This window comes from Pituophis catenifer, unplaced genomic scaffold, assembly GCF_029215685.1.
Source record: "Pituophis catenifer annectens isolate HBS135680 unplaced genomic scaffold, rPitCat1.0.hap2 SCAF_8, whole genome shotgun sequence".
NCBI lineage: Eukaryota > Metazoa > Chordata > Lepidosauria > Squamata > Colubridae > Pituophis > Pituophis catenifer.
The window spans coordinates 73,091,058-73,118,612 of NW_027256888.1; the positions used below are offsets into that span (position 1 = coordinate 73,091,058).

General features: G+C 41.5%; 2 protein-coding genes across 3 annotated transcripts in view; one reads left to right on the forward strand and one right to left on the reverse strand.

Annotated features, from left to right (window-relative positions):
• The window catches only part of TMEM150C (transmembrane protein 150C), a 43,643-nt gene extending 36,729 nt beyond the window's left edge, over positions 1–6,914 (forward strand). For both annotated transcript variants that reach the window (XM_070948638.1, XM_070948639.1), the window contains one exon: positions 3,899–6,914. In XM_070948638.1, coding sequence (XP_070804739.1) covers positions 3,899–4,110 — 212 coding nt within the window. In that variant the 3' untranslated portion in view covers positions 4,111–6,914. The remainder of the gene's footprint in view (positions 1–3,898) is intronic.
• A 1,402-nt stretch (positions 6,915–8,316) lies between these two features.
• On the reverse strand, positions 8,317–27,555 carry ENOPH1 (enolase-phosphatase 1). Its single transcript, XM_070948251.1, has 6 exons — positions 27,253–27,555; positions 19,716–19,817; positions 17,381–17,583; positions 15,854–15,986; positions 13,602–13,725; positions 8,317–10,210 (listed from the first exon to the last, which is right to left on the reverse strand). The coding sequence occupies exons 1-6, from the start codon at positions 27,334–27,336 to the stop codon at positions 10,071–10,073; spliced, it is 786 nt and encodes a 261-aa protein (XP_070804352.1). The 5' UTR covers positions 27,337–27,555; the 3' UTR covers positions 8,317–10,070.

Below are 27,555 nucleotides of genomic sequence, written 5' to 3' on the forward strand. Positions count from 1 at the left end.
GCTCCAAATGTTTTGGGATTGCTCCAGTGATGAAATCCCATTTTTTTTACTACTGGTTCTGTGGGCGTGGCTTGGTGGGCGTGGTGTGGCTTGGTGGGCGTGGCAGGAAAAGGATACTGCAAAATCTCCATTCCCATCCCACTCTGGGGCCAGCCAGAGGTGGTATTTGCCAGTTCTCCAAACTGCTCAAAATTTCCGCTACCGATTCTCCAGAACCTGCTGGATTTCATCACTGGATTGCACCCAAGGCACATGTCATTCATGGTACCACGTTTCTTTCTTTTGTCACACTTGTTCTACTCTTATATGCATATTTTGTGATTCCTTCCCCCCCATTCGTTCTTTTCTGTTCTGCTATCTCCAGGAATTGCAATGTTCACCATGCAGACTTCTTTGTCTTTCTTATCAAAAATGGCTAAGTTTGGGGTGTTGTGTGGCAGATGCTTGTCTGTTTGGATTCTAAAGTCCCCGGAGCACTTTAGCGTCTTAATTTACTACCAGTTTGTCTGTTTTGTGATCCCACCAATTTTTGCTTGCAGGCAAGTGATATTTCTTGCAGAACTTCCAATGAACCATTGTTGCTGTTTTGTCATGCTGTTGTTTGTAGCCAGGATGTGCGATCTTCTTGCAGCCGCTAATTATTATTATTTCACCGTTAATCACAGTTTGAAAATCTTTGTTCTTGATGTAACAGATTTACTTCTTAAAAAGACTCTGGAAAAGCAGGGATTTAGGTGCAATATAAACTTTTGCAAAGTCCACTTAATGAACTTGCAGATGCTATAATCTTATTCTCACCCTGTTCATCACACATAGCTGCTTAATTAAAATTTTAGGTGTACCATGTTGACTGAGCCTGAAATATCCACCATTCCAGATTTATACATACATCCATATATTTTTATTTCAAACTCTTATTTTCCACAAAGCCTAAAATACTTTTTTTTTGGTTTGGACAGCAGAGTAAGCTGAAATCTTGGTCAAAAGTTCGGCGCAATGGGGTTGCAATAACATGGCCATGTTTTTGCCTTGTCATTTAGAATAAGAGAGTTTGGAAGGGACTTTGGAGGTCTTCTAGTCCACCCTCCTGCTTAGGCAGGAAACCCTATATCTTTTCAGACAAATGGTTATCCAACATCTTCTTAAAATCTTCCAGTGTTGGAGCATTCACAACTTCTGGAGGCAAGTTGTTCCACTGATTCATTGTTCTCACTGTCAGGAATTTTCCTAGTTCTAGGTTGCTTCTCTCCTTGATTAGTTTCCACCCATTGCTTCTTGTCCTGCCCTCAGGTGCTTCGGAGAATAGCTTGACTCCCTCTTCTTTGTAGCAGCCCCTGAGATATCAGAACACTGCTATCATGTCTCCCCTACTCCTTCTTTCCGTTAAACTAGACATACCAAGTTTCTGCAGGCGTTCTTCATATGTTTTTTTTCTTATATGCATTCTTTGGTAGCACTTTGGGGCTGTCCGTATTGTGTGAATACAGGTGTATCCACATGAGAAGTGCAGAGAACAGACAGGACCTCTCTACGTTTAATAGTTTCATCATTCAATGGGGAAAAAAATTGCTAGATATTTTTCTTAGCATTTCAACGTTCATGTGTATCTAAATTTTCAAATTCTATTTGGATTTTTCGGTGAAATGTTCTCTCCCTAGAAAAGGAATGGAAAATGTGCAGCCCTGAACTCAAATTGATTCTAACAGCAAGACAGTATTGTGCAATTATGAAAATTCCAATCTAACACATTGACCGCTGGGAAGTTCCTACAGCCTGAGGAAATAACCCACAGGAAATACTCTGTTTCTTTTCTTGATGAGATCATTTTTTAAGGAGGTCCTGAATATGGGCTTGTGCTGTTGAAAATTCCAGATCTAATGCTTTATGTCAAAGATTTTCCAAACCTATTTAGGCTGTGGAATCTGATAGTTAGAAAGGAAATTTTCCCAGATTGCCTACACCAGAGACATCTCTGAGATTATAAAAAAGAAATTGGCTGTGTTTGAAAGAACTTATTTATTCATCCTTTTTTGCCCTTAATCTGCCACATATGCTATACCTTATCAAATTCTTGTAGAACTTTTGGGTTGTGCAAAATACTACTTAAGGAACTCTACCCTAATCACAATCAATCTGATGGCATATGCCTGAATTGGCACACGCCTTGTCTTCCTGAGAAACTTACCTTTATTGTAACATACAGTAATGACCAAAATTGTGGAAACCTTTTGGGAAAAGTGTATTTTTGAGGTTTGATAGCTAATAACACCACTTTTTTTTTTTTTGGAGTTTCAAGATAATCATATTCCACTGCTGGAATGGCCTGGGAATAGCCCAGACCTTAACTCAATTGAAAATCTATGGAGCCGACTAAAGAAACTTGTTAGTCAGAAGCGACCCAGCAATAAAACCCAGTTAATAGAAGCCATCCTTCAATCTTGGTTTCACATTATAACAGCTGCAGAACTAAAAGACTTGGTTAACTCCATGGGAAGACATTGTAAGGCCATAATTCATGCTAAAGGTTACCCAACTAAGTATTAACTGACATGGTGATAATTTTTGTATATCTCGTTTTTTCTACGTGTTTCACTTTTCTTCTTTATACTGTAACTGCTACTCTAATAGCAAATCCTTCATAAAAGTTATTGCATTACATTCTTGATTAAATTATATTTTCATTGATATATAATTTTACGGTACTACTCCCCAAAAAAGTAGTGTTATTAGCTAGTTTTAGAAAATACACTTTTCCCAAAAGGTTTCCAAAATTTTGGCCACTACTGATATCTAATCTTTCTGTTAATGAATATATACTGTGGGAAAAAAAACACAAGCAGCAGTATCTGGACAAGTCTTATCAGCCAAGCAATAACATTTCCAGTTGCTTACCTTAGTTGCTTGTTGATATGGTTTTGTTCTTAGGACTAACAAAGTTGCAAACCATGGTTGAATAAGCAATATGAAATTGAGCTTACAATTCTGCCAACTATTTCTGTTGCTAAGCGAGAGAGTTGTTTTATCCCATTTTATGACCTTGCCACAGTTGTTAAGTGAATCACTGCAGTTGTTAAGTTAGTAACACAGTTGTTTAGTGAATCTGGCTTCCTCATTGACTTGTCAGAAGATCACAAAAGGAGATCACATGCCCCCGCCGCCCCCCCAACACTGAAACCCTCATAAATACATGCCGGTTGCCGAGCTCCTGACTTTTGATCGTGTGACCATTGGGGGTGCTGCAACACTGTGTGTGGAAAATGGTCATAAGTTATTTTTTTCAGTGCCAGTGTAACTTTGAACCGTCACTAAACAGATGGTTGTAAGTCAAGGACTGCCTTTAATGTTGCTTGTCATGGTCAGGAGTGAGTTCGATGGGATGTAGGTTTCAGATATAGCCAGGGGTGGGCTTCAAAATTTTTAGCAAGGGATTTTCTGCCCTGTTGCTGGGTGGGTGTGGCCATGGTGGGCGTGGCCTAGCCGGTCTCCTGCATCACGACGGGAGGTGGGGGGCGTTTTTGCCCTCCCTGGGCCCCAGAGGCTTTCCTCGAGCCTCCGGGAAGGCAAAAACAGGCTCCCCAGGCTCCGGAGGCCCTCTGGAGGAAATTTCCGAACTTCCGGTGGTCCTTTTTTCGCCTTCCCCGAGCCTCCGCACACACCCTGCACTTAACCTGCATCCAAAAAGACCGCATGGGGACTGCTAGGAGGGGCAGGGTGGGCGGGGCCAGCCAGGAGTGGGATTTGGGGGTTCTTCGAACTGCACAGAATCTTAGCTAGAGGTTCTCCCGAACCTCAGCGACCCCCAGCAGCCCATTCCTGGGTATAGCCCTGATTCCAAGAGGCATTTCAATGTTTGCTCCTCTTACTGTGTTTCTGTGCATTTTCCTTGACCCTCCTTCAGATTTCATTTTGATGAATGAGTTTAAGTTGCACATGCATGCGTCACGGATCCAATGGGGAATGGTGATGTGCTTCCTATGTTTCTTTGGCTCCTTCGCAGTGGAATTCAGACACTACCGGTTCGAGATCATTTGCTCCGAGTACCAAGAGAATTTCCTCAGCTTCTCTGAAAGCCTCTCTGAAGCCTCCGAGTATCAAACAGATCAGGTGTAACCCAACTCCCAACTGACCAGGCGGATGATGTTTGATGTCCAAGGATTGAACTCACGGCCCCTTTCATTTACCGTGTTTTAAATTTTGGGTTTTTTTGCTAATTTATCTCTGCAATCGCCCAAACTTTCTTCCGAAGAAAGAATAAGATGCCTCTTTGCATGGATTCACAAAATGTTTCCAACTGAATCGCTTTCGGTTTGAGCACGAACACCCTGCGTCAAAATTCTGTGGCGATTCTGTCACCCAGATCATGGTTGTCCCAAATGGGCTTTGTTTTTTCCTTGAAGACGTTTCGCTTCTCATCCAAGAAGCTTCTTCCGTTCTGACTTCAGTTCATTTCAGTTCTTCAGTCAGAACGGAAGAAGCTTCTTGGATGAGAAGTGAAACGTCTTCAAGGAATAAAAAATCCAGTTGTTTTTTTTTGGGGGGAAAAGAGCACCTTTTCTCAAATGATCCTGCCTCAAATGCAAAATGGCTGTTTCAAGCGCAAAGTGGGAAACTTCCTGCACATTTTCTGGGCTGAAGGCGGAGCACTGCTGGCACATTTTCCTCAATGTTCAAAACAGCCCACTTTTTGCTTAGAATAGTTGTCACACTTTTAGGACAGGGTGCTTGGTCCTCGAAAGGGCTCAGTTTGAAACATTTTGTGCATACTACCTCTTTGCTCCTTTTTTTTTTTTTTTTTTTGGTTGCTTAAGACATTTTATAACACGGTAGGAGATGTTGGGTTTAGGTTTGTTCCCCATAGTTCTCTCGTGACTGGCTGGCAGAACTTAATTTTGCATTATATCGTTATGTTACGCAAAAAGAGGTAGCAGAGAACTATGAATGACTGCTGTCCATATGTACAGTATATGCAGCTGCACCTTGAGTGACTATAAAAAGTGGCGAGGGTCATGTTACCTGCAATAAGCTTTAGACCAGGATCATGCAGCAACCATGGTCTGTGGACCTATCATAAGGGCATCCACTGGGTGGAGGAGGTGTATCCAGCTTTGCTAAACCAAGTGTCAAGTTGCAATGCAAGCTGCATCTGGTGTCTATGCATACAACATACAGAAGAGAGGCTACGATTGTGACAGGGTTATGATTGTGATACCACGGCTAGTATCTTACAGATCATTTGGGTATAAGCTTTACTATAACCTGTACATTTGGCCGTGGAATCTACAGTTCCCATGACTATTATTTGTGGAGGTTTGCAAACCAGTTTCCCGTGTTACTGAGTTTCTGGGGTCAGTTGTCTGCTGAGGTGCACTGTTCTCTTTCCCTCCCGTTTTCTGCATTTCAGACTCTTTGAAAGGAACTGCCAATTTTACTGCAGCCTGATCCATTATAGTGTGTGAGCAGATGGTGCTTGATCTCACAAAAACCAGGGCTTGGATTGTCAGCCTACTTGCCTTCCCATATTCTGGTGCTTTTGCCACCCTTTATACTGAAAACAGGTTCATTTCTCACTGACTTGGAGAACAAGAACACAAAGAAACAGGAACATTTTTATGCGGCTTCCCTCTGGGGCCCAGTGAATGGATGAATGATGGGCTTGTTAGGATTGGGATAGGATAGGATTGTTTCTGAGCCTTTAATATTTGCATCGAGGCAGGAATGTCAAGGGCCTGCCCTGCAAAATCCTCTTTCTAAATTTTTCCAAGTTGCATATGAGTTTTCTTTTTCCCTATATATGGCCTGTATATTTACATGCATCTTTTTTTCAGAGATTGGAAGATGTTTCTATGCTGGAATTTTAAGACTAGTTACGCCAATGTGAAGCTGTGGGTTAGAACTGTTACTTAAGGAGAAAAGTGTAATGTGGTTTGAAGCGGCAAAAAAACAAGATCAGAAGATGTTGGAACGTTAACCAAGTAGCAATAACAAGGAGCTTGTAAAGGGGCAATTGAAAAGTTGCTAATTTGTCATATGGAATAATCATATAACTACACTTGAAGGTATAGATTTTTGGGATGAAATGATTTGCCACACAATCCTATCTACTTTTACATCAGAGTTAATTCTCGCTGAACAGAAATGAGGGGGAGGTGGGGGGCTTGGAACATAAATTGGATTAAGTCCAAAATATTAAATTTCAAGAATGGGGCCAGAATCTCGATGTGAGATAGCGAATGCTTGAAATAGGAGTCAGAAAATATTTAACAGAGAGAGCAGTGAATTGGGTGAAAAGCTTAAGTTTAATAATTAGAAATAGGAGACCTGTCAAAGTGATAATGGTTTTCAATGTAGGACATAAACGCACACAGAATTGTAAAATACACAAGTGTTTCTATATTAGAGGGGTTGATGAGAGACGCTTTAAGTCAGGTGTAGATAGCTAAATGCTGTTCAGATGTTTTGGAACTCATTTCTCATCAGCTCCGGACAGGATGGCCAATGGCAAGATTATGTTACAAACATCTGGTGGGTAACAGGTTCCTTTCCCCAGCTGTAGAGGAATCCAAAACAGCTGTGCTTCTCGAGTTACGAAAAGGTTGGAAACATAAAGAAATCCGCCAACAAGCAGCTAAATGGGTTTCTGTTAAAATGTGTTTTACTGTAAATAATTCATTGTGAACTTTTTTTTTAATGTTTATGTTGTATCATTTATATTTTGTATTTTTTTTCCTGAAAGGGAGGGGAAAAAATTGTTTTGTGAACATTTCCTCTCTCTCTCCATTGAATATGCAACCCAACTTTTTTTCACAATAGTGTAAATACCTTTTAAGTATTTCTTACGGCACATTTTTCAATATGTTTGAGCAAAGACTTCATAACTGTATACTGACACATGACCACTAAATAAATTTCTTTTATGGAAAGCCTGGGTATTGTTTTGTGCTTGCACCTACACCTACACAGCATGTTTACATTCTTGCCTGCTTTATAAAGCTGAGCCCAAATGCCAAGCAATTAAAAATATTCAGAGGAGCCCGCTGAGAATAGCCTTGTTGCTCAAATACTCACAGAAACATCTGTGTTCATGCAGGCAAGAGACTGATAATCCAGAAATGGCTCAGCCAAAGCCAAAAGGAATTATATGACGTTTACATTTTTCTCCATGGGGAAGGTACAGGTAGTCCCTGACTTGTAACTGGTTGCTTACTGACCAAAGTTGTGATGGACCCCCCCAAAAAAGCTACTTATGACTTGAATTCAGTTAAAATGACTTTTCCTGCTGGTCACATGATTGTATTTTGGACACTCGGCAACCTGTCCGCATTTATGTCCTTTTGCAATACCCATGGTTGCATGATTGCAATTTTATTCATTTATTTTTGTATTTACAATATTCTTCGTTGGAAACTGGCATCTACTTCTTGTTTCTGGCAAAAAAAAAAAAACCCACCATGGACAATGGTTCATTTAACATCTACGGCATTCACTTAATGACTGCTGCGGCTGCAAAAATGTAAAATCAGGTTGGTCCTACGCTGGCTCACTTAACGACTTAGCATGACTTAATGGCTGTAATTCCAGGCTCAATTACAATTGTAAGGTGGGGACCATCTGTATTTGCACTCTTTTCTTCCTAAGCTCTGTAGTATGGAAAAACAGAGCAAGAAGTAGTAAGTAATACAGGTACTCCTCAATTTATGACCACAATTAAGCCCGGAACTTAAGTTGCTAAGCAAGAAATTTGTTAAGTGAGTTTTGTCCCATTTTACGACTTGCCACATTTGTTAAGTGAATCACTGCAATTGTTAAATTATAACATGGTTGTTAAGTGAAGCCATCTGGCTTCCCCCATTGACTTTGCTTGTCAGGTTGCCAAAAGATGGTCACATGACCCCGGGACATTGCAACCGTCATAAATATGAACCAGTCGTCAAGCATCCGAATGTAAATCATGCTGACCATGGAGATGGTGCGATAGTCATAAGTGTGAAAAATGCTTGCGAGTCAGTTTTCAATGCTGTTGTAACTTCTGTCGTTAAACGAACTGTTGTAAGTCGAGGACTACCTGTATTGATCTGGATCTGGGCCTCAGTAAAGGACATGTGTCTGAGGAAAATCTGAATTAAATACCTAAAGGTTTAGACACAAGGGCAGAGATTTCCTTGATTTGGACAGGATTGTCTTCATTGGCATAACTCGGAAACTGAAAAGATGTTGAACGAGTTATCAACAGTGAAGAATAAAAGTTGACTTTTTCCCTCACAAATGCACATTTTATGGGCAACAACCTAAGCTGAAGCTACTTTCAGACACAAGTCGTCTACTTCAGTCATAGATTTTATTTAAAGGCAAGACATGCACCACAAGGCGACAATCCTATATTGACATTGATTAAATCGGTAATATGGAACCACTCTCCATTAGCATTCAGACTGGGAAAGGATTTATAAGCTCAATACACAAGAATTTTAATACCATGTCTGACTTTTCCTACCGTACATGGATTGTATAGGGGATTTCTGAGAATCAGCTCTTTCTACCTGGAACACAACCGCAAGGCCGATTTCTAACAACATCTTCAAGTATTGGAAGGGCTGCCCACAACATAAATACAGAGGACATCAAATTTTGGAATTAAATATTGTGTGCTTGGTTCCACTGTTAAAACTCCGGGCAGCCTACTAGATTCTCTGGACGTTTCCAATTAAATTGGGATGACATCTTACGATTTCACTACTTTATCCAGCTTTGCAGTTGTTACAATAGGCCCATTTCCAAGCAAGGATGTAACTCCTACCCTGTTTCCCCCAAAATAAGACATCCCCTGATAATAAGCCCAATTGGGCTTTTGAGCGCATGACAATAAGGCAAAGCGCTTATTTCAGGGTTCAAAAAAAATATAAGACAGGGTCTTATTTTCGGGGAAACACGGTAAATAGGTTGGCCAAATGGAAACAAATATTGGCATTAAGTTCCGTTCAATAGGATTTTGGGATTGTTCCCCCTTACATCCTTCGTGAGAAGGAGTAGGGTTTGAGGAAGCAAAATAGCACTTCTAGCAGAACATAAAAATGTGCAACATGCTGAAGAGACAAGTATTTCCGTTTTGGATTGCTGGAAACACTCGGGAGGCCTTGAAAAACCAACCAAAAGGAAAAGGAAGCGGTGTCGACATTGAGACATGCTTACCACTCTTGAAATGCTGCACATAAAAGGAACAAGTGAAGCCACACAAAACAATTAAGGTCTCCGTTACACTTTCAAGCGCACTAGGTAAAGGACTAATCTGCAAGATTTTTAGAATGCAATTTTCCAGCTATTTGATCCCAGGAAAAAAAAATTAATAATAAAGCACTCCCTTTCCCCCAGGTTTAAGGACAACCTTTGAGCAATCATGCAACTCTTTTGTGACAAAGGATCAATCATGCCTTCCACATGCAAACATGTTCCAGTTGGCACAGATGTTCTTACTAGCTTGCATGTTTGATTGAGTTAATGCTGCCTGTGCTACTTTTTCCTTCCCTTTCCCAAGACCAATCAATTCAGAGAGCTCCGCTTGCCACGTTTTTTTCAACTATAAATAGTCTGGATTTCCCCTACGTTCACTACAAACAAGAAGACCAGAAGACTTTAAAAACCTGCCATCAAGTGTGACGCCAATACAAGATGAGGAGTTTGTAGTATATGCCCAAGACACATCCTGTAAGGAAAGTCTTCACTGCTGGCCCCTTTGAACTGACTGGGAGGTGGGCTTTGCATCCCACCGGTTGACCTCCAAAAGACAGGAGGACCTTCTCTTTGAGTTGCATCTCTTGACTCTTCCGTTTGCAAATCCAAAGAAAAAACCAAGGCAACCCCTTGTTGAGAGCTTCACTTTGCTCCAATCACAGAACCGGCAAATTTTCCATCGGGTTCCAATTTTGGGTCATCGGGGAAGTCAGGCGCCCAATAGTCCTGTTTTTGAGACTCTTTTATCGCTGGCAGGAATGACAATAAATGGTAAGGAGGATTTTTCTCAGCTGCTCCTCTCCTCTTTCCCCATCCCTCTTCCTTAATCCTAGGTGCAAATTAAATTAAGCAGAGGACGGCAGGAACAGTTCGCTGAAAGAGGTTATGAGTCTGTAATACGATTTCTCATCGTCTGTCAGTCCTGCGTTGCCCGGCCGAATCACTACAGCCACATGCATGTCCGCTTCTTCGGCAGCATCTGCTTCTAAAGGACACAAAGCGAGGCTCATTTAGACAATAGCAATAGCACTTAGACTTATATATTGCTTTACAGCTCTCTCTAAGCGGTTTACAGAGTCGGCCTCTTGCCCCCAACAGTCTGGCTCCTCATTTTATCCACCTCGGAAGGCTGGAAGGCTGAAGCAACCTTGAGCCTGGTGAGATTCGAACCGCCAAATTTGCAGGCAGCCGGCAGTCAGCAGAAGTAGCCTGCAGTACTACACTCTAACCACTGCGCCACCATAGCTCATGGCCGGACAGCACTGAACCAGCTACTTCCAGGGTATCATCTGTTCGGTCCAGGTAGAGATAGCCTTCGATTTACAACCTCAATGGAGCCCAACATTTCTGTTGCTAAGCAAGACATTTCTTAAGTGAATTTTGCCCCATTTTACGACCTTTCTTGCCACCGTTGTTAAGTGAATTGTTGCAGTTGTTAAATTAGTAATACGGTTGTGAAGTGAATCTGACTCCCCCATGTCTGGAGGTCACAAAAGGGGATCACACGACCCCAGGACACTGCAATACGAGTCAGTGGCCAAGCATCCAAATTTTGATCACGTGACCAGGGGGATGCTGCAATGGTACCCTGTTTTCCCCAAAATAAGACATCCCCTGATAATAAGCCCAATCGGGCTTATTATCATAAGGCAGTAAGGCCAAACGCTTATTTCAGGGTTCAAAAAAAAAAATATAAGAAAGGGTCTTATTTTCAGGGAAACATGGTAGTAAATGTGAAAAACGGTCATAGGTCACTTTTTTCAGTGCTGTTGTAACTTGGAACAGTCACTAAATGAACTGTTGTTAAGTCGAGGACTACCTGTATTTCCCATTTCCTTACGACCAACTATAGGTGGTCCTCAACTTACGACAATTGAACCCAACATTTCTGTTAAATGAGACATTTGTTAAGTTCATTTTGCCCCATTTGATGACATTTTTGCCATAGTTGTTAAGTGAATCACTGCAATGGATAAGTTAGTAACCTGGTTGTTAAGTGGATCTGGCTTCCCCATTGACTTTGCTTGTCAGACGGTCGCAAAAGGGGATCGCGTGAACCTGGGACACCGCAACCGTCATAAATATGAGCCAGTGGCCAAGCATCTGAATTCTGATCACGTGATCATGGGGATGCTGCAAAGGTCATAACCGTGAAAAACAGTCATAAGTCACTTTTTCAGTGCCATTGTAACTTTGAACAAACTGTTGTAAATCGAGAACTACCTGTATAGGTAGTCCTCAACTTATGATGGGTCAGCTTAGCACCATTTTAATTATGACAGACTGCCCCAAAAGATACTTATGACCCAGTTCCAATGGTCACATGACTGCACAGCCCTATGGTCACATGACTGCATTTTGGGTACTCAGCAATCAGGCTGCTTTTATGGCTGTTTGCAGTGTCCAGTGATTACACGACTGTGATTTACGACTTCTTTGCTGAAACCCGTCTTGGCAAAAGCAACCCCATAGTTGAACAACAGGTTTAGTTAACCAACTGCGGCGTTCCCTTAATAACTGTGGGTTCATTTAACATCCACGGTGATTCGCTGAACAACCACCTCCAAAAAAAGGTTGCAAAATCAGGTCGGCCAGGAGACAATTCCATTTTACAACTGTCACAACTTACAACTGTAGTGGGCAGGCTCTATTACAGTCCTACAGTACAGGGGTCTCCAACCTTGGCAATTTTAAGGCTTGTGGACTTCAACTGCCAGACCTCTGGGAGTTGAAGTCCACAAGTCTTAAAAGTTGGAGATCCCTGCTACAGTAAGTCAAAGACTACATGTAAGGGACTTATCTATAAAGCCAGGGGTGGGGGGAAAGCACACGGTAAAAAAAAATAAAAAAAATCCCTGCATTCAAACCATTTCTTTTTTTTTAAATATTTTTTAAAAAATTTGTAATTTTATGAGAACACATATTAAGACATTTACACAACATACAACATATAAATAACTTATCATATTTAAGCATTGTTTCATAATGGTCTTCGTTATTACTTTATTCTTCTTCCCCTTTATCTTAATCTTTTACTCCGTCTTCTTCCCCTCCTTTTCCTTCCCCCCCCTTTTTTCCCCTATAGAGAACTATACATTTTATCTATCTCTTTACTATTATACATTTCTACCTTCATATTATATACATTTTTATTCCACTCCGCGCATTTGATACATCTCTATTTTGTACTTCTATTTTTCTCTTCTGATAGTTATTGTTCTTTATTGTTAGTCTTAAACCAATTATACCATTTATTCCATACTCTATAATATTCTGTCTCTTCTTTTTCCTTAACTTCTTTTGTTAATCTGTCCATCTCAGCGCATTCTAAGATCTTATCTATTAGTTCTTCCTCCGTTGGGGTTCCTTCCTGTTTCCAGTTTTTTGCATACGTTATTCGTGCTGCTGTTAAGATGTGTAGCATCAAATATTTTTTTTATTTTGGAATATGGTTTTGTAAAAATTCCTAACAAGAATGCATTCAAACCATTTCAAGCAATAATTTGGAGAAGGGAGAACAATGCTTAATCTGACATTCCCATCAGAAAGTCCCTGCCCACAGAAACAATCCTGTTACTCTCACATTTGCAAGAGACATTTTTTTAAAATGTGGGAATGAATTAAAATAGGGATATTCCTCTTTCCTTTTTTGGCAATTTCAAACCCCAACACTGTGGAAGTCACCCAGCAGACTTTAGTGGATTGTGGTTGCCTTAAAATCATCAGCCTGGGCAGAGGTTTCCAAGCTCCACCTAGTGGTGTCAAACATTAAACCCAATCAGTTTTAGACAGGGTGGATAAAAATCAATGATTTTTTTTAAAAAAATCAAAAAAATCAGATTTTTTTGATTTAAATCGGATTTTATTTTTATCGAATTTATTTTAATAAAAAACTTTTGGGGTAAAAATCTATCGTAAGATAGTTTTCTATTTAAGATACATAAATAATTTAGTTTATTCAGCATGAAATGGAGCTTAGTTATGTAGCATATGAGGCTGTATATTCTGCAACACTGGGACTATCGGTGAGTCAACAGTGGGTCAAAGGAGTAGCAGAGATGACAGTTGCTCTTTAAAAATTATGATTTAAATCGAGTTGATTTAAATCAAGCCTTTTTACTAGTGATTTAAATCATGATTTAAATTGTGATTTAAATCAACTCGATTTAAATCAAATCCACCCTGGTTTTAGATCCAAAGCATCTCCTCTACAGCTCCTCTTCCCTAAAGGGGGAATTACATAAGGCAATTATTTTTGTAAAACTTTTGCTCCACGCTGCTGTTGACCTTCAGGGCACGTGCTCTTGGCTTGCCTCTAGCACCAACTAGACGTGTACCCACTCACCACACCAGAAAGCAGCCATTAGCTTTATTACCTTGAGTGACGTCCGTCAAGAATAGTATGTTGTTGGTGGCACATCCAATGCTTGCAGCAATCCGCTGATAGCTCTCGCTGTCAACTTTAGGTCCTATCTTGGTGTCAAAGTGACCATCAAAGAGCTGATAGGTGGAAGGAGAACATTACAGAATAGCAGAATTGGAAGGAATCTTGGAGGTCTTCTAGTCCAACCCCCTGCTTAGGCAGGAAACCCTACATCACTTCAGACAAATGGTTATCCAATCTCTTCTTAAAAGCCACCAGTGACAGAGCATCCACAACTTCTGGAAGCAATCATTTCTACTGATTAATTGTTCTAACTGTCAGGAAATTTCTCCTTAGTTCTAAGTTGCTTCTCTCCTTGATTAGTTTCCACCCATTGCTTCTTGTCCTGCCTTCAGGTGCTTTGGAGAATAGTTTGACTCCCTTTTCTTTGTGGCAGCCCCTGAGATATTGGAAGACTGCTATCATGTCACCCTTAATCCTTCTTTTCATTAAACGTGACATAGCCAATTCCTGCAACTGTCCTTCAAATGTTTTAGCCTCCAGTCCCCTCATCATTTTTGTTGCTCTTCTCTGCACTCTTTCTAGAGTCTCAACATCTTTTTTTTAATATTGTGGTGACCAAAACTGGATGCAATATTACAAAAAGAACATGTACCGGTAGTTCTTAGTTTTATTCCTCCAACAATCCTCTTGAGGTAAGCAACACTGGAACGCACCCAAAATCAGTTGAGGAATTTTTATGGCTGATGACAGACTAGAACTGGGGTGTCAAACTCAAGGCCCGTGCGCCAGATCCAGCTTGCGGGGTACATAGATCTGGCCTGTGGTGGCGCTCGGGAAAGGACTGCCCCCCGGGGTGCCAGCAAAAAAGGAGCTCGGGAGGGCTGTGCATGGCCCTCCCAGGCCGTTTTTGGCCGCAATCCTGCAGCCCTCTGCCACTGAAAATGGAGGGGGGGGGGGGCTGTGCAGTTGCAGGAGGTCGTCCCAGCAGAAAACGGGGCCTGAGCTCCGTTTTCGTTGGCAGAGTGCTGGCAAAACAAACTAAAAGCAAAACCATTTGAGCGTGCAAAAAGGGACAGGAAAGGAGAAAGGAAAAGAGGAAAGACAAAGAAAAAGAAGGAAAGATGGGAAGAGATTAAGGAAGAAAAAAAGAGGGGAAGGAAGAAGAAAGGAGAATGAAGAGTGAAGGAAAAAAGAGGAAAAGGAAGGAAGGAAGATTATAATGAGAGTGAGGCAGAGTCTGAGGGAAGTCCTGCCTTAGCATTTGGCCACCACAGGTGCCCCCGACACAAGTGATGTCGAGCTGGCTACCTCCCCCCCCCCCCCGAGGTCAAACACAACACTGATAGGGCTCTCAATGAAACTGAGTTTGACACCCCGAACTAGAAACTTGGGATTCCTATAGTTCTAGTCAGTGGTGGGATTCAAGTAATTTAACAACTGGTTCTCTGCCCTAATGATTTCTTCCAACAACCAGTTTGCCAAACTGCTCAGAAAGTTAACAACCGGTTCTCCCAAAGTGGTGCGAACTGGCTGAATCCCACCACTGGTTCTAGTCCAATATCTTAAGCACTATACCACAGTGGCTGCTTTTGTAATATTACTGTTGTTTTAGAGGCACAAAGTGCTACTATCTTTGGCAGGGAAACACTGTGTGGGCAGTTGGTTCATCTTTTGACTGTATATCCCAAATGTGCTTTTCCAAAAAGCAACTGGATTTTCTTGTTTTTTTTTCTTTGAAAACATTCTGCTTCTCATCCAAGAAGCTTCTTCAGTTCTAGATGAATGGTGGGAAAGGGAAAGATTTATACTCTTTGCAGTCAGCTGGTTGTTAGCGCTCTGAAATTGAGCAGCCCCCTCTCAACAGAGGGGAAGGGATACAATATCACTATCTCCTGTCCACAACACAAGTCATTTCAGCAGTCCCAAGAAGGTTCCACACCCATTTGCACTGATTCAGGTGACCTTGAGGGTAAAGATAAATTTACGAGTTGCCTCAATGACTCAGAGAGCTAAAGACAGATCTTCAGAGTGCTAACGACCAGCTGACTGTGAAGAATATAGATCCTTCCATTCCTCACCATTCAATCAGAACTGAAGAAACTTCTTGGATGAGAAGTGAAATGTTTTCAAGGGAAAAAAAAATCTATAGAGAGCACAGTTGCCTTTTTGAAAAGCACTTTTTCGGACAACCATGACCTGGACGACTGAGAATCTCCGTAGATATTGAGACTGTATGCTTACCTCTAAAATATCACCTTCTGTAGAGTTTCCAAACAAAAGTTTTTGAGCTTCCACACTCCCAGAGGAATAAATATACACCTTTCTTCCTGCTTCTTTCCACTTTTTCACTGCGGGAACAACATCCTTAAAAAATCTGGAATAGGCCAGGAAGGACATGGAGACAGAATTGTTGAAGAGGCAATGAAACTGCTTTCCTCACCAATATTTTAAGACATCACTGGAAGCTTATCCTAATCATGATCTCTAAGCAGTGAATGACAAATAAGTGTATTGAAGAGCAATTAAAACATCTATGGTAAAATCAGTTAATCATAAAATATTTAAGGAAAGGTTGAGCAAAAATATTGTTTTCCAAGGATCTACTGTGTTTCCCCGAAAATAAGACTGTCTTATATTTTTTTGAACCCTGAAATAAACACTTGGCCTTATTTTGGGGGAGGTCTTATTATTTTGGGGTGCCTGGAGCAAGACGGGGCTCCTCTTGCCATCTTACCTAATTTCCAGCTCTGTCTCCCTAACCCTAATCAGAGGAAATGGCAGGGACCGGCTGCGCATGCCTTTAAATATTTTTGGAGAGGTCTTGTTTTTTTTTTTTTTTTTTTGGGGAGGTCTTATTTTCAGGGGAGGTCTTATTTTTGGGGAAACATGGTAAAAAACAGTGCAAGGGGGGAAGTGTCTTGTATAAATGAGGAAAAAGCATTTCATACAGTAGAGTCATTGTAGAAAATGCTTCTTTCTGTGACAAGGTAGTCCTCAATTTACGACTTCAATTCACCCCAAATTTCTGTTGCCAAGCAAGACAGTAGTGAAGTGAGTTTTGTCCCATTTTACGACCTTTCTTGCCACAGCTGTTAAATGAATCACTGCAGTTGTTACATTAGTTGTTAACTGAATCTAGCTTCCCCCAATAACTTTGCTTGTCAGAAGGTCGCAAAAACCGATCACACGACCACCGTCATAAATATGAACCAGTTGCCAAGCATCTGGAATTTCGATCACGTGACCACGGGGATGCTGCAACGGTCGTAAGTGTGAAAAACAATCATAAGTCCCCTTTTTTTCAGTACTGTTGTAATTTGGAATGGTTGCTAAATCAATGGTTGAGGATTACTGATTTCCTGATTGCTTATTTGTACCCCATGACTATCATTAAGTGTTGTACCTTATGATTCTTGAACGTATCTTTTCTTTTATGTACACTGAGAGCACCAAAGACAAATTCCTTGTGTGTCCAATCACACTTGGCCAATAAAAAATTCTTTCTTTCTATCTATCTATCTATCTATCTATCTATCTATCTATCTATCTATCTATCATCTATCTATCTATCTATCTATCTATCTATCTATCTATCTATCATCTATCTAAACTTGTATTAAATCACCCCCTGATAAAGAGCCAAACATTCCATCCTAGCTCCCTCTGATGATATCATTTCATTGCAATACCTCTTGGATAATGAAAGATATAATGTATAAAGCGGCCTCAGCCATAGAAGAAGTCTGCCCACCACAAGGAACTACTCACTCTCCCTTCAGGCGGCCATTTTCGTAGGCCGCTCTCCACATGTGGCCCTGGAGCTGTTTCAAAGCTGTGGTCTTCCTATCCAAAGACATCTGCCAGAGGACATTGTCTATCACGGCCTGGATGACCCGTTCAACCTCTTCTTCTCCATCCCTGGTTTCCAGTGGGATAGGCACCACTCCCTCCATATGAGAGTCTTCTTCAGCCTAAGGAAATCAAAACAGAGAACAAGCAAGGTGATAGCTTAAGTCAGGAGTCATCAACCCGCGGCTCTGGAGCCGCATGTGGCTCTTTCATCCCTCTGCTGCGGCTCCGTCGCTCAAAATATGCATCACAACCGCCAATGTGCAACACCCACTGGCATGCCATTTATTGAGCTTTTCGACCCCGGTAGGCCAACCATGGATAAATCCAAGAAAAGAAAAGTTTCAGAAGAAAACAGAACGCTTAATTCAACTACATATGCTAGTTTTGTGGCCACTCAGGAAATAGTCAGGCATGGGAAGGGTTTTGTGGCTCCCGGTTTTCTCTTTTCTGTGGGAAATGGGTCCAAATGGCTCTTTGAGTGTTTAAGATTGCCGACCCCTGGCCTAAGGAGATACGTCTGGTGGAGAAGGGCCTTCTCCATGGTGGCTCCCTCCTTTTGGAATATCACCCCTTCAGAAATTAGATTGGCTCCCACTTTGACACTTTTTCGTAAGGCCCTGGAGACTCAGTTTTTTTCCAGTGGGCCTGAGGAGCCCAGAAGTGGGATGGACTCCATCAAATGCTTCATTTGACTGTTTACTGTTGCTCGGTGTGTGTGTGTGTTGTTGGGTTTTTTATTTATTTTATTTTATTTTCTATACTGTGTTTTATTGCTTGCAAGCCACCTAGAATCACTGCGAGTGAGTAGGCGGCTATATACATTTTCTAAATAAATAAATAACGTGAACTTTTCTGACAGCAAGAGCAATCAACCCATGGAACAGAAGTTGTGGGAGCTTCCATCACTGGAAGCTTTCAAGAAGAGTGGGAGCACCTTATAAATTAACAGAGTTTGGGAAGGGTGCTGTTTTGCTTTAATTCATGGCATCTTGCCATGCAATTAGTTTTCATTTTGTTAAAAAAATACTATTCATGCCCTCATAATCTTTATTTTTAAAAGTATGCCCTGAATTAAGGGATTACAGAGTCGTAAAAAAGGAGGTTTCGGTATTTTTTCTCAATGCCATTTCTGTGCAGGCCTGTATGCAATTTTTACATAGATTTAAAAGGGAAAAAAATGCACCTCCTACTAGATTAGTATGACTTCTGGGCAAATAAAAATTGTCTCCAGGTGAATAGGTTTTGAAGGGAAAAAATATTTCTTCCATACCTCATTAATGTATGGATTTTGTCAGCAATTTGGCAAGTCAGAATTTATGAGGGTTGGAGGTTAGCTAGAAAGTTGGAAGGAAAGAAGAGGGCAGCCAATAGCAAGATGGATGGACTCAATTAAAGCAATAATAACATTTGAAGACCTGAAGGGCAACGGATCCTCATGGAGAAAATCAGGTTTAGTTGCCACAATATTAAAAAGATGTGGAGACTCTAGAAAGAGTAAAGAGAAGAGCAACAAAGATGACTAGGGGGCTAGAGGCTGAAACATACAAACAACAGTTGTAGGAACCAGATATGTCTAGTTTAGTGAAAAGAAGGACTAGGGGTGACATGAATGCAGTGTTCCAATATCTCAGGGGTTGCCACAAAGAAGAGAGAGTCAATCTATTCTCCAAAGAACCTGAAGGCAGGACAAGAATCAATGGGTGGAAACTAATCAAGGAGAGAAGCAACCTAGAACTAAGGAGACATTTCCTGACAGTTAGAACAATTCATCATGGAATGATTTGCCTCCAGAAGTTGTGAGTGCTCCATCATTGAAGGTTTTTAAGAAGAGATTGGACAACCATTTACCTGAAATGGTATAAGGTTTCCTGCCTGAGCAGGGGGTTGGACTAGAAGACCTCCACGGTCCCTTCCAACTCTATTATTCTGTAATTTTGTAATTCTGCCAATATCAGACTGGCATGAGAAGAGCCAGAGTTGTGTTGAGATAAGTGGCTATACCAGGGGAGGGTTCTACTTACCTTTACTACCGCTTCGCAATGGGATTGCGCTTGTGCGCTCGCTTCACTTGCGCACGTGCCTTGCTTCTGCGCATATCGCTTCTGATGACATCAGGGTCAGTGGGCGGAGCCTCCCGCCAGTTTTACTACCGGTTCTATAGAACCGGTCTGAACCCGGGGCAATCCACCACTGGGCTATACAAGTATTTTAAATGAAATAAATAATGAATGAGAGATGTCCAATGCTCTACCTGTTTTCTCAGCAGGCCAACATCTTGCTGGCACTCTTCTTCTTCCCAGTGGGTGTCTAGATAATCGCGAATATTTTCCCTGATGTAAGGAAACAAAATATCCTGGGGACACAACAAAAAGATATCCGTGTTTTAAGCTACTGTAGACATATGTTTGGAAACAACATCAGACCTTGGGGGCATCTTCAAAAGCATTGATTATCCAATACGGTTAATTCAGTTACTTCACCAAATCTATACAACCTAATTCTCAAAAGAGAAATTTAAACACCCGTAGCTAGGGAAAATAGTGAGCATACTTAGTAAGAGCAAAGATGAAAAAGAGACAGAATCTTTTTTGAGAGTAAATATACCTTAATAAATGCAGATTTTCTTTTTTTTTTTGCAGTTTCATTGTCTGTTTAAATTTTTTATTTTATTATATATAATATAAAATACAAAAAAGAAAAGAAAACAAGAAATTAAGGGCAGGAAAGGGAACAGGGGAAATAGGGGTGTGGAATACAAGGGGGAAGAGAAAAAGAAAAAGGGGCATAGACTTTCAACTCTTCTTTTTTGCTTTTAGACATTAATATATAACCAGCCATTTCTATAACACCAAATCTTTCTAATCAACAAAACCAAGATCAAAGTTTTTTTTTTTCACAAGCACAAATTCCAGAAGTGATATCCAAATAAGAATGTATTTTCCTCTTTAAATAATCAATTTAACCATTCCTGATTTATCTTCCTTGCTATGGAAATAACATGTATTTCTATTTGTATCTAGTAATCTTTATAAACTGTCACCATTTTTATTTACAAAGTTTATTATAATCTTTCAAATTCTTTGGCCTAAAAAGAAGGGGGGGGGGCAAGGGGGGAATCTTTCCCCCCCTTTTTTCTTTCAAAGTATTAACCTTTAAAAAAAAGGCACTTCATTGTTAAAAACAAATGAAGAATCTCTTCTTAAAGTATCCTTGCCCACATAGTCTAAGTAGGCGATAACAAATAGGTTTAGTTTTTAAGGCTCTTGATTGGTTTGGCTGCAAAAGCCCCACAATAATTAATACAATAAACTCAAATAGGCCCAATGGAAAAACAGTAATTTTGACATACAGGTAGATCTTGACTTACGACAATTGGGACCAGAATTTCTGATGCTAAGTAAGGCGGTTATTAACTGAGTCATGACTAATTTTATGACCTTTTTTTTTTTACCATGGTTGTTAAGCAAATCATTGCAGTTGTTAAGTGAATCACAGTCATTAAGTGAATCCGGCTTTCCCCATTTTGTTTATTGGGATCTAGTTGGGAAGGTTTGAAATGACAAGTGTGACACACACACAGTGTTGTAAATACATGCTTGTTACCAAGCACTCAAATTTTGATCACCTGATTGTCGGTGCTGTGATTATAAATACGAACCCTGGCGATAAACAACTTTTTCCAGTGCTGTTGTATCTTTGAACGGTCGCTAAATGAATAGTTGTAAGTCAAGGACTTCCTGTATGCCAGTGATGTGAGACCGATTCCTCCTTCCTGTTATATTTTTTTCCTGTTCCAGCAGACCGTGTGCTTTTCAATTAGCTACATAATCAAATGCTGAATCAGCAACTGTAAGTGCTATTCTTAAAACATCAAAAAGCCTATAATTTGAGGAACATCTCTGAGATAGAACTACATTAAACTAAGATTGATCACGTCTGCCAGATCTCCATGTCCAGGTCTACTGGGCTTGCTAAGTGACCATGATGTGACCTTCATGTTAAATAAGTCACGTAGGTTAAGGTTGGCTGCTCGTGCTTGAAAAGCAAATCATGGGGAAAATTAATTCTATATAAGAGACCTTGTTAAAGTTATTAAGGTCAATTGAAACAAAGCCCAATTTTGGGCAACCAAAAGTGATAACTTCCATCTCTGTTTGACTAATTGTGCCGATGACCTATTTGTGCATTAGATTGCAGCAAACAGTACTTCGGGGGGTCGATCCCAAAGGTGTTTTTTTCAAGAGGCAACTGGACTTTCTGGTTTTTCTTTAAAGACATTTCACTTCTCATCCAAGAAGCTTCATCTGTTGTGACCTAGGCTTCCTGAGTCATTAAAACACACAAGTAGTCCTAAAAACATATTTTATTGCAACAGCTGTGAATTACCTTCATTCACAGCTGAGTCCCAATTAGTTGCAAAAAGTCATTCGGGAGAAGTCCTTCGAGATAATCACCAACCTTTATCTCCCTTGACATGCTGCCAAAGACCTACTTGGCAAAGCCACACAGAGTCCAGAATCAAACAGATGCCGACTGGGAACAGAATTAACAACTTTGCTTTCCTGCGAAGGACCCACGTGCCTTTGCTCCTCTTTTAAACCTTATGGAAAGGGCAATAATCTCCAGGCCTTACTCCCAAGTCGTCCCTTTAGTTTTAACTGTTGTCTTCTGGCAGCTCTGTGCATGCGTGCACTAGGAACAGCCTCCTCCCTGTTCCTTTGCCTCTCTGATATCCCACTCTGGAGGAATACCTCCCAGACGGCCCTGGCCCCATCTCTGCCTCCAATGCAGAGCCCGTAGTCTGAGCTTCTCCCGACTCCAGGACTGGCCCATGTTCCTCACCAGCCTCCTCACTGTCCGACTCCGCTGCTAGCTCCGCAGGCTGCTGGCGAACCACATCTTCAGCTCTCAACTTCTTGGATGAGAAGCAAAACGTCTTCAAAGAAAAACCAGAAAGTCCAGTTGCCTCTTGAAAAATCACCTTTGGGACAAACATGACCTGGATGACTGAGAATCTCCATGGACATTTGGAGGTTGGTGTGAGACGTGTATTTAAGGCAATGTACTGTCTTTGAAAACAGAAACACGATTCACCTTCCTTTAAGTTCCTTTAAATTAAATTCCATGCCAATATGCATTCTCATCCAGAAACTCTAAATCAGGCATGAACGACTTGTGGCCCATAGGCTACGAGAGACCCTGGACAGCTAGTAATGCAGCCACAGAAGATATAAAACGTAAAAAATAAAAGATGCATGGACACAAGACAGACAAATTATATATTTTGTATGTGGCCAAAGACAATTCCTCTCCACTCAATGTGGCCCAAGCAAGCCAAAAGGCTGGACAACTGTGATCTAGATGCTTGTGCGGAATAGATACAATTCTGGAAGAAAACACGATAAAGATAGATCTCTTTAATTTAGGAAACAACTCCAGGTAGTCCTTGACTTATGAACACAATTGAGCCAAAATTTCTGTTGCTAAGCGAAACACTTGATAAGTGAATTTCGCCCCCATTTTACGATCTTCCTTGCCACAGGGGTTAAGCGACACACGGCCGATGATTAAGTTAGTAACACGATTGTTAAGTGAATCTGTTGCTTCCGCGTTAACTTTGCTGACCTCGTGGCTTGACTACTGCAGCCAGCTCTACATGGGCTGCCCATGAAGACAAACTGGAAGTTTAAATTGATTCAGAAGGCAGAAGTTGTAGGCAGTAATTGGCCATGACTCAGCATGCCCATGTTAACACCTCTGCTTTGCGAGCTGCATAGGTTGCCAGTTTGCTTCCAGGTATGATTCAAGGTGCTGCCGATTAAGCCCTACCTGACCTACAGCCTGGTTACTTGAAGGGACACCAAATTCCTGTAGTATCTGGTCAGCCAATTGGCCCTGGAGTGTCTTCTCCATAGCAGTACCTCCCCCCCACATTACATAATCTATATCAATCATGCCATTGTCCTGCAGTCCATAATTATTTCTTTGTTGTGCTACTGTGACTTTTTTTTCCCTAAATGGGAGGGGTTACTTTGCAGTGCGAAGTATGTGCAAAGTGAAAAGGCTGCATACTTCACAGGCCCTGGAAAGAAAATAACAGCAGATCCCTTAGAATATTACAGGTAGCCCTCGACTTACAATAATTCATTTAGCGGCCAATCAAAGTTACGACATCATTGGGAAAAAAGTAACCTATGACCCTTTTTCACACTTACGACCGTTGCATCATCCCCATGGCCACTTTGATCAAAATTCAGACTGTGGGCAACCTCAGTCACGCATTTATGACGGTTGTGGTGTTCCAAAATCATGAGGTTTCCTTTTGTGACTTTCTGACAAGCAAAGTCAATGGATAAACCAAATTCACTTAACAGCCGTGTTACTAACTTAACTGCAATAATTCACTGAACAAGTGCGGCAAAAAAGGTCGTAAAATGGGGCAAAACTCACTTAAGAAATGTCTCGCTTTGCAACATAAATTCTGGCCTCAATCGTGGTCGTAAGTCAACACTCCCTCTAATCAGAAAGTCGATTCCTAACTATTATATCTTCCTGTCTTTCCATGGTAATAAGTCCATAGAGGCACTGCAATTTACTGCCCAATAAATATGCACTGGGCTATTCCGGTACTTGAAAAGGCAATGCAGTTAATGCGTTAAGACTAATATTGGAGAAATCCAGGTTCGAATCTACCCACGGCCATAGAAGTCGCTCTTTGTCAGTCCAACTTATCTCTCAGGATTGGTGTTGTGGAAAAAAAAAATGGGAAGACAGATATAAAACATAATTTAATCATTTTTTTTCCTATGGCAATGCAACATTATTGGTGTAGAGTCTCAGACTGAATTGCATGAAGCTATCATTTAATAATGCTTTACTAAATGTTTCAGAGTTGGCTGGTTTCACCTTAACGCACCGCATCAAATCATATCCATCTATCCATCCATCCATCTTTTTAGCCCAGCCAAATTTTGCATAGATTAGTATATAGATTATCAGCAAACATTCAACTGCATGGCCAATGTGAGGTTTAAAAAGTAATCTTTACAGTATAAAGGTTATCACCTTTAAAGTGCACCATGGCTTAGGACCTGGTTATCTATGGGACCGCCTGCTACCACCAATAGCCTCCCACCAGCCAGTACGCTCCCATAGAGAGGGGCTCCTCCGGGTGCCGTCGGCCAAACAGTGTCAACTGGCGGCCCCTAGGGGGAGAGCCTTCTCTGTGGGGGCACCTACGATCTGGAACGAGCTCCCCCCGGAGATACGGAGGATCCCGGATCTGCGCACCTTCCGTCGCGCACTTAAAACGTTTTTATTTCATCAAGCTGGCCTGGCCTAAATCTTCTCCCCTTTTAAATATAAATTTTAAATACAAATTTTAATCTGTTTAAATTATGGGGTATTTTAAATTCAGCCAAATTATTTAATTCATTTTTAATCTATTTTAAATTTTTGTATCTCTGTGTTTTATCTTCTGGCTGTTCACCGCCCTGAGTCCTTTGGGAGAAGGGCGGTATAGAAATTTAATAAAATAAAATAAATAAATAATAAATATATAACGCAAAAGGTTTTTTTTTAAACCACATAATTCCCTTAAGTAAAAGCTACCAAACAGTTAATCTTTTTAGTCTTCAACTTAAATCAATTTCCTTCCTGTCAGCATAGCTTTACAGAAAATGCACACACCCAACCCAGCACTTTGTACAGAGATAAACTATTAATACTGTCTCCACTTAAAAAAAAAACAAAAACATATCCTACCCTAGTGTTTTTCAACATTGGCAACTTTTAAGATGGGTGGACTTCAACTCCCAGAATTCCCCAGCCAGAATTCTGGGAGTTGAAGTCCACCCATCTTAAAAAGTTGCCAACATTTGAGAAACACTGTCCTACACTGTCACTCTCATCCAAACCACAGGAAATACAGACACCCAGGCACAATTTCCACCCTGCCTTGATTTTTGTTCCACTCAAACCGGATGTACTAACACTCCTTCCTTTTCCCACAAGCTAGGCTGGGCTGAGTGATTGATTGATTCTACAGTCGTGGCCAAAATTGTGGAAACCTTTTGGGAAAAGTGTATTTTTGAGGTTTGATGGCTAATAACATCCCTTTTTTTTGGAGTTTCAAGATAATCCTATTCCACCACCGCTGGAATGGCCTGGGAATAGCCCAGACCTTAACCCAATTGAAAATCTATGGAGCCAAGAAATTTGTTTGTCAGAAGCAACCCAGTAATAAAAACCCAGTTAATACAGTTAATAACAGTCACTCATGCTCTCGTCACTTCCTGCCTGGACTGCTGTAACGCTCTCTACATGGGGCTCCCCTTGAGGAGCACCCGGAGGCTCCAACTGGTCCAGAATGCGGCCGCGCGGGTGATTACGGGAGCGACATGGCACTCCCATATAACACCTCTCCTCCGCGAGCTGCACTGGCTCCCGGTGGTCTTCCGAGTGCGCTTCAAGGTGTTGGTTCTCACCTTTAAAGCGCTCCATGGCTTAGGGCCAGGGTATTTACGAGACCGCCTTCTGCTACCGATAACCTCCCACCAGCCAATACACTCTCAGAGAGGGCCTCCTCAGGGTGCCATCGGTCAAGCAATGTCAGCTGGCGGCCCTCAGGGGGAGAGCCTTCTCTGTGGGAGCACCCGCCCTCTGGAATGAGCTTCCTCCCGAAATACGACTGATCCCGTATCTCCGCACTTTCTGTAAGGCCCTGAAGACGTTTTTATTTCAGCAAGCCGGCCTAGCCTAATTAGGCTTTTTATGGGTTAGTTTTTAATTGTATAGCTTTGGGGTTTTAAATTGGGGGCCGATTGATTTAATTTATTTTAGCTATCTTAACTTTTATATTGTATGTATTTTAATTTCGGCTGTTCACCGCCCTGAGTCCCTAGGGGGAGAAGGGCGGTATATAAATTCAAATATAAATAAATAAAATAAAATAAAATAGAAGCAGTCATTCAATCTTGCTTTCACATTATAACAGCTGCAGAACTAAAAGACTTGGCTCACTCCATGGGAAGACACTGTATCGTGCTAAAGGTTATCCAAATAAGTATTAACTGACATGGTGATCATTTTTGTATATCTCATTTTTTCTATGGTGGTAAGTTTTGTATATCTCGTTTTTTCTACCTGTTTCACCTTTCTACTTTCTACTGTAACTGCTATTCTAATAGCAAATCCTTCATAAAAGTTACTGATTAACATCAATACATTCTTACATTTTTAATCTTTCCATTGATATATAATTTAATGGTACTACTGCCCCCCCCCCCCCCGCCAAAAAAGTGGTATTATTAGCTAGTTTTAGAAAATACACTTTTCCCCAAAAGGTTCCCACAATTTTGGCCACTACTGTAAATTCTAACTAACTCAACCAGGCTTCAGTGCTTAAAAGAGAAGAGCCTACTTGGGGGGGAGTGGGGGGTTTAATCCAGCATCTTCCCCACTAACCACTTAAACCGGGTGCGGGGGGCCCGATCCTCACGTGTTTTTTTTTCTTTCTTTTTGTAAAAGAAAGCCAGACTGAAGGAGATCCGTCCCCTCCCCCACCGCTCCCCCCCCCCCCAATTCCCACGCGCTTGCAAGTTTTAGGCAGGGCAAAAGGCGGCTGCTTCCCGCGAGAGGAAGCCACGGGTGGGTTTTTTTTTTTAAATAATATTTTTTTTTTGCAATAGCCCCGTCTACACACGCCCCCCCCCCCAAAAAAAAACCCCTCCTTTCCTACAAGCCTGAGGATTTGCAACGTACGCAACTCCCACTCCCTAACAACTCACCTTGACAAACGTGATCGGAGTGGTGGTGCCTTCCACGTCGAGCAAAAACACGCTGACTTCCGCGGGGACCGTGAAGCCCACCATGTCCCCGGCTAGGAAGCTTTTGGCTCGATCTCCGCCACAGCCCGGATCTCCCCCGGGGTGTGGGGTGGACGGGAACCAGACGCGATCGGGGTGGGGGGGTGGGGAGGAAATTCCCTGGGAATCGGGGACGGGAGGTGATTATGGGGGGGGAAAAGCTTCCGGAGGCGACTTCTCAAGGAGCAGACCGACGGCGGCGCTGGCCACGAGCCCTCCGCGAGC

Coding starts and splice junctions, on each gene's coding strand:
- ENOPH1 (XM_070948251.1), bottom strand. CDS start 27,336: ATGGTGGGCTTCACGGTCCCCGCGGAAGTCAGCGTGTTTTTGCTCGAC. Junction 19,818..27,252: donor CTCCGATCACGTTTGTCAAG/GTGAGTTGTTAG, acceptor TTGTGTCCCCAG/GATATTTTGTTTCCTTACAT. Junction 17,584..19,715: donor TTGGCCTGCTGAGAAAACAG/GTAGAGCATTGG, acceptor TGATTTCCTTAG/GCTGAAGAAGACTCTCATAT.